This window comes from Rhipicephalus sanguineus, chromosome 2 (genome assembly GCF_013339695.2).
Source record: "Rhipicephalus sanguineus isolate Rsan-2018 chromosome 2, BIME_Rsan_1.4, whole genome shotgun sequence".
NCBI classification, from domain to species: Eukaryota; Metazoa; Arthropoda; class Arachnida; order Ixodida; family Ixodidae; genus Rhipicephalus; species Rhipicephalus sanguineus.
Window position 1 is genome coordinate 92,947,011 of NC_051177.1, and position 12,141 is coordinate 92,959,151.

The following is a 12,141-nucleotide window of genomic DNA, read 5'->3' on the forward strand; positions in this document are numbered from 1 at the left end:
TTCTGAGAAATTGTGACTTGTATAAATGCTCAGTGATAATGTTTGTTTGCTTGGAAAAACTGCTTCCTGAAACAGGAACGGCCAAGACTTTCCTGGCTGCATGCTGCATCCTCCCACTTACTAACCGTTAGAAAAAGCAAAAAAGAAAAGTGTTTGCGTGTTGCAAACAATGGATAACTCCTGCCACTGTCACATTCCGTTCTTTTTTCTTATCAGCTGGTGGTCAAACATAAGATTACGCGCAGAGTACAAGGTTGCACAGCAGCAGACGCCTACCTTCGATTGTGACTCTTATCTCTTTTTTCCTGCGCTCGTAGGCAGGATGTGTGGTGCAAGAGACAGCATTGCGCTTATCAAGGCTGTGTAGAGCAACAGTATCTTGCACCTATTCGTGCAGCTGCACTCGGGTCGCCTCTGAAGTTAAACGCTGTGGAATTCGTGCATTTTGGCAACGCCACTAAACTCCCGCTAATTCAACCCTCGTAGGACAGTAGTTCCTAGTTTAAGTAATTAGTTAACGTTAATTATGGCAAGAACAGCACAGACAAAAAGATGTGTGAGACAGGTAAGACCAAGGCCAAATCTAGGAATCCGGGACCGCGAAATTTGGTCTAATCATCCCAAGGGCAGAATGAACTACAGCAAAATGAACAAACGCAAATATTTTCTTATTGCTTGAAAAAGTCAGTAATGTATTTATTGCTTCTTGCTTTTCAATCTTGATCTGGTAAGCGCAGTACTGCAATAATTGGGGAAAAAACTGAATTGAAATTTAAAAAAAAGATAATTGGAAAGTTGGTTCAAGAAGGAATCAACTCACCCCCATCGGGCTGCTGTTATTGCTTTTCAAGTGAGACTCGACAAGTGTGAGGCAGTAGGCAGCAATACATTTAAATGGTGCTTCGGAAGTGATACTGGACGTCTTTATGGGCAGAAAGAGTGTAGGCTACTAATAGATAAATGCTATAAAAACCACTTCACACCTTCGGTGGAAGTAGTGCTGTCTAAGGAATTTCATTGTTTTCATGCTTTTGTAAGCGCTGTGCACATGGAGGTAGCGATGGTAGTCAGCGGGGTTCGATTTAGCAGAGGTAGCGCACTTGTGTGTTCAAACTAAGCGAGTTTTCCTTCCACAGCATTATGTAATCTCTCACGCAGGGCTTTTTAGTGCTTTCAAAGTCGAGAGGCGAGTAAAGCATACGGTGTACAGTTGAAGGCGATTGCACTGCCACACAGTTACATAGGATGATTTGTCGTGCATTCCTGCATCTTACGGTCACTGTAGAGGACTAGCGCAAGGCACTTATCATCATTCGAAAAAGTAATAAACTCTCCAGCCACACCACCAAAGAAAGTCGCTAGCTTCGGAGCCGGCCGAACAGTCACCCCTGAGGAAGGGACCGAATCTGTGCCGAAACGTCGGGTCAGTTATAGTTGTTTAAATTTTAACTTTAGCAACTTTGGACTATAAGTGGCTGGAGAGTTTATTATTTTTTCGTATGAATTTTCAACCAGCCAGACAGATCTCTGTCGAATATGTTCATATTTAAACTTATCATCATTGTGAGTGGACTTTATTGTGACACGTGTATACTGTACTGAAATGTGTAATTGTGAGCAATGGCTGCTTGTGCTGCCAAGCCTGATTCACCCTTTTAGCTGTGTTTGACAGTTGTCTTCTTTTGTGCCTTGAGTAAATATTGCTATCGCTTCATCATGTTGTGTCCTGGTTTGTGCTTTTTTAGCGAGAGGATGGCAAGTCTAGGACGAGGGAGGCCACGCGAAAGCACAGCGTAAGTCTCCCTTAACTTCTGGCTCATTGCATTCGTCACCTCAAGAAAGAAGTGAGAGATGTGTCTGTGTACACTAATAATTGGAAGAAATGGTAGCATTCTCTTATGTAGCTGTTCAGAGCACAGTGGTATTGAAACAGATAAACAGCTAAATGGTAACGGAGGAGCATTTCCTAGACAGCCTTATGCAATCTTTCAGTGCTAACCACGGAGAAAGAAGTACTTAAGGGAGTAATCTGTGACAGCTGCGATGGATGTGCAGAATGGATAATGTAGTGAACAACATTTACACTGAGTTTCAGGGCACTGAGATATGTGCAGGCTGTATACTTGAAAATAAACTTGTGGAAGGTTTTCATGAATATCTGCTGGCACTACACTGCAAACGCGAGTCCTGAATGCAAGCATCGCGTTTTAACATGGGGACATTAGGAGCGTCACAGTCTCGTAAAGCAAGCAGTAGACATGCTCATTCATGTCAAAGCATAGTGACAGTCATATGTTGCAACGTTTTGTGCTTGCCATACACTGTACAAATCTCAATAGTTGTTTCATTTTTGAAAGAGAATATAAGATAGGTAAACCATTGTGAATAAACCCTTTGTCTCAAAAATGCAGGGGAAAGGATATATGTGGCATTTTAACCGCGTAAAGCCATACCTCCGTCTTTTGTGCAGATTACTTAAACACAAGTGAAGACATAAACAAGCTGCGGTTTGGCTGTTACACGAGTCTATATGATAGCATTTAGTGACGTAATGAAGGTACAGTTATGAGCAGAAGTTTGGGAACCATTTAGTGCTGCAAAGAATTTTTTTTGCAGCCTCAGTATGTTGGTTGAAATAGAGTGATTCAGCCCAATTGCGCGTGTGCAACCAACCCAGTGTATTGAAGCAATCCTACGCTGTTGATCGTTGATACAAGGAACTTTAATTTTTTGCTGGTGTCATGGTCCCCAAACTTTTGCTCGCATCTGTACATCATTATTTTTATGCATGTAGACAGCACATTTGGTTCGTACCTCTTCCAGGATCCTAAACGTAACAGTGGGATCATGTCTCCAAAGGCTACCATGGAGAATGACGCGTTTGAAGGCATCGGTGACGACGACCTTTGAGCATCGTTTTATACAATGGACTTGAAAGATGTGACTGGTGACATGTGCTCTTTTTAAGGATGGGTGTTGGCATGAAGTGTTGAGTGGTTGAAATGCTTCCATGGCCTAGTGTTGTGAGACTTTGTAATTCCAACAGCGAGTGCCAGAGGTTTGTTATCAAAAGCTTGATTGTGGATACTGTCCTTGTGTTTCTACTTGCTGACATTTGTTGCAATGTGTATCAATCAGAAATGGTGTTTTGTCTTGCTGGGTGGCTGAAGTATGGCTTTAATTTTGCTTTTTTTTCATGGTTAACGTGGCAACATTTGTGAATGAGTTTATCCTGTTCCACATCTTATCCCTCTATGCACAATCACTCTGTTTGTGGCAAAGGTTTGTATAAAATGCTTAATCCTTGTCTACAATGCTCAACTAACTGATAAGTAAAGCACAGAAGGGACAGGTGCTGTAGTTGCGGTAATTGCTAGTTTTCGAGAAGTGGAGTATTTTTGGTGGTGTCCAAATACGACCCCTAGAGTGAGTCTGTAATGACGTGTATTCTGTTACTGCAATTTTGCATTGTTAAGAGACGTTGCAAAGAAACACCTTAGTGTTAAAAACAAAGGGATGTAAAGAGAAAAGAACAGCATGCAAGGCATGGGCCAATTGGAAAAGGATAAAGCAGAATACTTTTGGCAAAAATTTTTCAAGTTTTTCTGCACAATTGCTTAATACTTCTGGTTACTGCTGTATTGAAGCACCTGTCCTGTGTGGCACCCCATTCACAGCACATTCTTTTAATGACAAAATTGATTTGCATGTCCTTTATTCGGGCTGTTTAGCAAGGGAATAAAAGAAAGCTAGAAAGTAAATCTTTCTCGCTCAGAAAGTATACCGTACAAATTGGCGGCAGTTGAAGGATTGCATGAATTGTTATAGTTAAATCCAGTGTTTATATACTGCCACTATTAATATTAACTGCGCGCTTACACTCTGTCAGTGCACTAGCTGGAATGAAACTGGTTTTAGGCATGAAAAAACAAGGAATTAGAAGAGACTGCAGTTTTATAGTGCTGTGAGCAGTCTAGATCTTTCCTGAATTCGAACACCTTTCTACTTTTTATTTTGATACTGGCCTTCTTCATGAAGGACCACTGTTCTCTTTCCATAGCAAAAGCTATTAACAATGACTGACGCGAGGCCATCCAGTGTGTGTTTCGTTCCTGTGGCATGAATTACCCCGTCGGCGGCTTTCAACATTTCTTGCCTTTGCCGCAGTTGCTTGGACATTTCCTGTAGAAACAGAGTCCTTGGTCTCATTTTCGAAAGCCTGGAGTGTGGATTTGTGACTCATTTGTAGCACTGTGTACATATCTGGCACTGAAAGAGTGATGTGGATTTTTCCAGAGTGCGTGTTAGGCATGGTTGTAGAGTGCAGTTCAAGACATAAAATTTGCGCAAGGCTTAGCTATTATTGTAGCACAACAGCATGCCAGAAATGTGACCTGAAAATTGTTAGTGTTCTGGCTATGTGTGGGAACTCATGCACTCAATGTGTACGTATGACAACGAATCTAAGAGCGTAAGCTATCACTGTTTGTTTCTAGGCTTTCTTATGGTTAACTTTTTGTGCATACTAAACATCGTGCTTGGCTGTAGCCTCTCTGCAATTTATTTTGTTTTCTTTAAAGCTCCCCGCATGCTCGTTTCCCATCTCACAGTGACACTTCTCACTGTTGTCGGGATGTAGCATGTTATCGTTGCTGGTGGATGCCATTTTATTTTGTAGAGTACCTATTGAGCGCTTACCTTACATTTGGCGCTGGGTAACCTAGCGTATTACACTTATTGCATCAGTGCAGCTTCTCTGGAGTGAGGTTATTAATGTTTGCATGAGGTTCTGTTATAGTGAGATTTGTTGGGCCATCACGTCAGCCTCGCGTGTTGGGAAAGTCCTGGCATTTCGTCTTCTTTCTCAAAAGTAACACTGTCAAGGCCACACTGTGTTTAGTTGTGTTGAGATTAGTCCCACTTGTTGGCATATTATCATGTTCGGAGCCAGGCTCACGTATTACAACATAAGGGCCATCGTTTCTTTATATTATATATATACACATGTATACAATGCCAGATTGTTTTATTGATTTTTTTACGCTGTTACTCTTATTCGTAGAACAGCCAAGCTGCGTCTCTTGCCAGGTTTGTTTTTTTCCTGGCTGGCGTGGTGAAATTATCGGTGCCGGTTCTAAACCGTTGTTTCTTTTTCTTTTGAGCATGAGCTACCTTTTACTGCTGTTGTTTGCAAGCGTCCTTTTTATGTCCGTACATCCGCCTGCTTCCAGTGGCTGTAGGGCTTCGGAAAGTTGCCAAATTTGTTGATCTTCCGCTATTTTTTTTTTTTTTCGTGGGAGTTTATATTGAAATCTCAGTTATATAAAGATGGATGATTCAGCTTGTGCAGAATAATCATGTTCTGTGTTGTCTGCTGGGGACGTTTAAACCATTTAAAAAAAAAAGAAAAGCAGTGCCCTTTGTATGTGTACTGCATGCAAAAAAGTGATGTTGTAGTTGAGATTGCCTAGATGGCTTTTACAATTGTTTTTGCAACACCCGGATTCAGTGCCAAAGTCAATGAAAGAAAAGTTTTAGTTGCCACCATGCTAGATATGCTTGTGCAGTCATTGCAGAGCAGCTCACTAATATGCCAATTTTCACGGCAGAGGGTTACAGTAGGCAATTTCCTGTTGTTGAACAAGAAATGCCATTTTTGTTACAGTTCTCTATGTTTTTGCATGAACAAAAATAGCACACGCGGTCATAGCTATGTAATCAACTTTTCTTTGCAGTTTCAGGGCCATATTGCTTACATAATGCTAGCGTAATGATCACACGTATCATGCATTTTTCACTATACGATGGGAAAATATTTGCATATTTTTGGTCAGGAAGTAAGTGTTTTGTTTAGAAGTCTCTACTTAATGTTGACTTGCTGAAATATTTGGCTTTGATGTGCTTGGAGAGTACTATCAACATTGAGAGCCCAAAATAGGGTCTGCACGCTGCCCTATTGTGCTGAAACAGAAAGGGGAAAAAGAGAAGATAAATTGCATCAGTCGAGCGATTTCACTTTGTAATAAACTAAGCGATAGCATATGGCATTTGTACTCGTGGAGAAGGTTATGGAACTTGCCCCATGTTCAGGGGCTTCTTCGTTAACAGATATTCCCCAAATATTGCTACAAGTTTTTTTTTTATTATTATTAGATGCCATAACTGACAAAATATTCACAGCTTTGTTTGGGATAGTTTACAACCGAATATTTCTCGTGATAAAGCAGCGCAGCTGAGAAAACTTTTTTTTTTTGTGTGTGGTTGTTACGTCACACAAGGAGTTCTGGTGGTCAGGCTCACATTTCAATGCTTTAAGATCCAGATTGCTTAATGGCCCAGAATGCAAGAGTGATCTGTGTGTTACAAGTGTAAGAAGTGGCAATTTTTATGCGCAGTTTGCATTACTTTGCAGAGCATACTAACATATAGCATGGCATACTTTATACTGCTTGTACATAGAACTGTATAGCAAAGGGGATCAGAAAGGAAAGAGGGAAGTTACATCTATATGAATACATGTATACATATATAAATACGATGCATATTTTTTGTATGTGAGGGGAAGAATTGAAACTTCCACTCAAATTCAGCTGTCTGAATGAAGTTGTGGCGTTTGTTACTAGACAGCTTTAGCTCACTCTTTTCGGTCCACTCTGCCTAGTTGGATCACTGCAATGCATGTACACATTATTGACACTGGCAGTTAATGGTAGGATGTAATTTTAATGTGATGAGTGCGCCAAGTTAAGTGCAATGTGACATGCGTTCATTTTGCTTGTTATTAGTGCTTGTATCAAATGTGAAATTGACATGGCTATCCGCCAAGTGAACGAAGCGTGAGCAGAGTGGACTGTGGGAGATACTGAGCTAAAGGTCTTTCGGTGGGTGTTCTATTTCAGTGCGAGCGCAGCTTTTGATGCCTGCCTGAAATATAGGTGGATGGGATTGTAGGTCGCTGCTGAATGTTCTTTCCCCACTCCTTGTTACAATTTTGGTGCCAATTTACTTCCGAAGGATATGTTCTGTGACAATTTGTATTTAGCATGGTTCTTTATGCGGTATTCGTTGTGGCTCGCATTGCAGTCATTTGTGGAATGGAGCAGGGCGTTCTGCTCATTCTGACAGAGGCAGTCTCTAAGGAGGATGGCCTGCTTGTCTGCTTCAGGATATGGAGTAGGGCCTTTTACTGTATGATTAGAGAAGGCTCAAACACACTTATAACAGTGCTGCTAGACATGCTGTGCGACTGACTGGCTCAAACACACTTATAACATGCTGCTAGACATACTGTGCAACTGACTACAGTTTAACCTCAATATAACTGCCATGCTCTTATTTCATTGAAAGAAACAAGACAATATGCAATACTTGTGTCAATACTGATTACAGCAAAGCAAATATTTGTTTACCAAAAGCTCTAAATATGCATTCTGGTGGAAAAGATGTCACATGCGAAGTAAGCAGCAACTCGAAATGGCATGCATACGTCAAGCCAGCCATTTCTCTGTATGATCACACCACTCATACGGTTACATATTAACAATGGCCCAAATATCGCTTGTTAAGTTTCATCGATCTGCCGTCTGTTGGCATGAAAATTGATACACAGGCATTTAAAGTTGATGGGTGACCCTTTGCTTACCTTTTGTAGGCATCATGCTTCAGTTTTTCTCTTTAGCTCACATCCGATCACGATTTTTTTTTTGTGGTGGTGTCAGCATGTATGCATGCACACTTATAAGTACAATATTTTTATGTCAGACGCGATGTTGTTATGATGATGTTTGACCTTGTCTTGCACTAAGGCCACGAATGGCTTTATAACGAGATAACAGATGAATATAATGAGCTTTGAAAGTGACAATCTCTTGAAAGTAAGCAAAATCATTCATGAATAATTTTGACTACCCCTTGGCAAGCTGCATTACCATGCCACACTTGTTGTAGAAGATAATGTAAAAGCTTAATCTTTGTAATAATTCGGATCAGCCCTTGGAGATTGGCTCTGTAGAAATGGAAATTGGCATAAATGTGTTTGGGTTAAGCCCACTGTCGGTTTATAAAAGATTTTTTTGTCAACATGGCAAAATAGTTTCAGAATGGGGCATAGCGCTAACACACACGGACGAGGAAGAGACAACAGGACAGGCGCCTGTCCTGTTGTCTCTTCCTCGTCCATGTGTGTTAGCGCTATGCCCCATTCTGAAGCATGTAACCAACTAGCCCAAAAATCCACGTTGGCAAAATAAGTTTGTCAGTAGGCACTCATTACCTTTTCCTAAAATGCTCATCTGTTCATAGCATGTTTGGCTGTAGGTTCATAGCCTTGTCACCACCTGAGATTTCAAGACAGAATTGTGTGTGAACCCTGTTTTGATTTCGTCTGCATTTGTTTTAGGTGCTTTCAAAAACAAAAACAGTACTGTTCATTCTGAAAAAAACATCAAGTGTTGAGTTGTGTGTATGAGAATATGAAATACACCCAACTGTATCAGAGCCAATAGGGCTGTTGCAATTCACGTTTATAACTACCTAAGTTTCGAGTTATTTTAGGTCATCTGTTACTTTCTTAAGCTTTGGCAACAGGTCACATTGATTGAGAAAAAAACAAATATTTCTGCAGTTTACTGTTGGGTTTCCAAATTGTGCACTGCTGCTTGTCCCCCCAGCCTGGCATTCTGGGTTTAATGTTAGTTTTATAGATGGGCATTCTTTAATCCCTGATGAAATTTGGCATGAAAATTCTTTGGCTGTAGCGCTTAGTGCCATTTAAAAGCAAGATAAACTTGTTTCGTCGGAAATTTTCCTTTCATCTGTTCTCTGCAGTCTTCATTTGCTATCCACATTTTATTATTGTTTTTCTATGTGATGGTGAACTTTATGTACATGGAACTTACCCTATAGTACCATGAATGTATGCTCTTTTTCCTTCCTCCTGAGGTGCGGCCCTGTTCAATATACATTTTTATATGCTACGGTATGTGATAAACTGACTTTGATCTTTGTACTTTCTCCACAGCTTTTGTCAAGCATTTTGCTTGCAGTTTATATTCTCACAATATGGGTATAATAAATTAACCCAGCTGTAGCTGTCTTTCGCTGTTTTGAAACCGTTGCTGCTTGTCCTTTCAACATTGTAGGCCCTCACCGACATGTCTACGAAACACACACCAAAATGCTGTATTATCTGAGAAAGCAAGCAGTTACAGTTCACTGTCTACATTTGGAAAAAAATGAAACTGTGTGCTTTCCAGGTATGGAAGCATTCATCACACTAGTGCAGCGACCATAGCAGTTTCCTGCTCATTTTAATGTTGCAAGTTTGCGTCTGAGCTCTCCTGTGCCTGCTATCTGGCACTGGGTGGCATGTGTGCACATCTCAAGAAAAGTTAAATAAAATAAAAACGCCGACCAAGGTAAAAACAAATTTAAAAGATGTTTAAAACTAAAAGACATTTAAGATTTAAAAGGCTCCCATGCGGGAGCCTAAACTGCTTTTGAATCTGTGTTTTTACCTTTGTTGGCATTTTCTTTTATTTATCTATGTTTGTCCCCGACCATACGGGATTCCGTTGGACTCTTCACTATCGGCTCAAGAAATGTGTCATTCCCCATTTCATCCATAGCAGGCTGTGTTGCGAACACTATAGAGGTATAAGTACACATCTTGCTGCTCACATCCATGACCAAGAAAAAGCGCATCACATATGAAAGAGAAATGTAGGTGTGCGTTAACGTAACCCAATGTAACATCACATCTTGTGCTTTTATGCTGTGGAATACGAAATGATTATTTCAGGAAAAAGTGTCACAGATCTGAACCCGAGTGAGCAGAGCAACGCACTTCTGTGGCTAGTGGTGTGTGCTCGCAATCAAAACATGTTGCGTGTTCACAGAACACAAGTGCATAAAATAACATAGTTCGATGTACCATTACATCCACAACTTGTTTGTATCGCAGCATTCCATATGAAAAAGATATACATTCCAAAAGTCTGCAGTGAGGCACCTGTGACAACACTGCTTGCATGGAATCAGCACCGTTGCTTGTTAACATTTAAATAAACCGCAATTTAAGGCACCGGCTTTCCTGTAGCACTTAGATGCCTCAGGAATTTCAATATTAGGTAACATAGATGAAGCAAGAAACAGCACTTTATTGCTTTGCAAAGCTACAATTCTAGTTTGATGAGAACTGAGGTGCTGTAGGCTAGCAGGTAACAAGCTATTTTACTGCAATGACAAAGAGACCTTTGATTATTAACAAACAAAACTTTTCTGCGGGAACTCTTGCCACAAATGCGACAAGATAGTTCGAAGTTTGTGTTATTACTACAACATGTTTCTATGTATACGTATAAAAGGTGCAGTTGCTTGTTTGAAAGCGAGCGTATGCTTCCATCTTGTGCAGCAGTTTGAGGAAGTAATTTGCGCATCACAGCTAATACTTGGAAACACTCTTGAGAGGCTTGCATAGGTGATATTCGGAGTTGGTAAAGGTTTACAATGTGGTGGCATCTGCACATGCACTAAAGCCCTTGAAAAGGCATTGTAACTACAGTCCAAAAGTATACAGAACAAAGGCTTGCGGAAAGAAAATTTATTTCACAGGTACGCTGGAAAGTTTGCAATGACAAGTTTGGGCTGCAGTCCCCAGTCTGAAGTTACACTTGGAGGCAGGCAAGGAAATGTTTTATTATGGAATCCCCAGGTAATATCTTTCTTTATGGGTGTACTTTCAAATACCTCAAAAACAATTTTTAAGTAGAAATGGTGAAATCAGATTACTGTTTAGTGGCAGCTGCACATGCGACATACATTGCAACTATGAAATTTTCTAAATGAGGCAGTTGCATGATGGCAAGTATGTTGCCATGAGATGAACGCTTACATGTACTCGCATGCTGATTGCTCTGCGATAATGCAGAGCAACTGCGTGTGGTTCTTGAGATGACATAGATTATGTTAAAGTGATGTTGAGTTAACGTGATAGGTACAACAGTAGTGGTGCTGAAAACCAGTTCGTGTAAGCAATTTGTTTTAGCTTTTTTTTTATTTCCCTGGAGTATGATTATAAGTGGGTCATTTGCTTTTAAGCTCCGAAGTGATTCACGAAATGCATTAGGGATGATGTTCCTATGTTCCTGGTTACTTGAAAACAACATATTGTTCCCAAGTTAGATGAAACAAGACCACACAAACACAGAGCTATGTCTGTGTGCTCCTCACATCATCTTATCCACTAGTGCTTTTTTTCTTTCTTTTTCAAGTGATTACGAGCCAACTGGCAGAGCAGTCAGTCATTGCATGCTTGAGTTGCAGTGTTCTCAATGTTTCAAAGAACAGCCTAGGCATACTAGGAGGACAAGAGAGTTTTAACTGGCTTATATTGTCGATTGGTTGTTTATCTGTTGCAGCTGTTGTTTCTTGCTGTCTTAATGGCAAAGTTGCTAATGCAGCTCTGCAACTTGCATTAGGTACTGGGGTAAATGGTGTTGTGGTGCCACCACGGTGGCTCGGTGGTTACAAGGTTCAGCTGCTGACCCCATAGACGTGGGTTCAATCCCAGCTGTGGTAATCACATTTCAATGGAAGTGAAATGCTGGAGGTTCATGTATTCTGTGATGCCTGTGCACATTGAAGAACCCCACAGGTGGTTGAAATTATCGGAGTCTTCCATTATGGCACCTCATATGGCCCAAGTTGCTTTAGGGCATTCAACACCGATATACTGGCTTTCGTGGCAGGTATGTGGTCTCAGTAAGCACAGAAAGAAAGAGATTGGCTATGGTTTTAGGTGCATGCATGCACAGTGGCATCCTTTTGTATCTTGCTGTCAGAGTCACTGGGTTTTACAGAGATGTGTGTGAACTTGCTCAATACTAAAAATGATCATTTTGAATGGAAGATGTCATGATTTGTGGTAATGAAAGCAGGTGGGTGGTTCTAGTGAAAAGCTGCCTCATGTAGAACGAAATTGGAACTTACATACTGATGTGCTATACTTTGACTTTGAATATATAATATATATGTTAGAAAATATGTAAACTAGAGTAGAAGTCACCCACACCTTTGATTCGGGTTTGTGGAAAATTGGATTTTATGGAAAAGGTACAGACATCCTGTTTACATACTCTGTGA

The 12,141-nt window shown here is 40.6% G+C and overlaps 1 protein-coding gene across 1 annotated transcript in view; it reads left to right on the top strand.

Annotated features, from left to right (window-relative positions):
* LOC119383395 (sorting nexin-17) overlaps positions 1-9,112 on the top strand; it is a 36,286-nt gene extending 27,174 nt beyond the window's left edge. The window contains exons 12-14 of the mRNA XM_037651498.2: positions 1,746-1,793; positions 2,824-8,091; positions 8,251-9,112. Coding sequence (XP_037507426.1) covers positions 1,746-1,793; positions 2,824-2,910 — 135 coding nt within the window. The 3' untranslated portion in view covers positions 2,911-8,091; positions 8,251-9,112. The remainder of the gene's footprint in view (positions 1-1,745; positions 1,794-2,823; positions 8,092-8,250) is intronic.
* Positions 9,113-12,141: the final 3,029 nt, after the last annotated feature.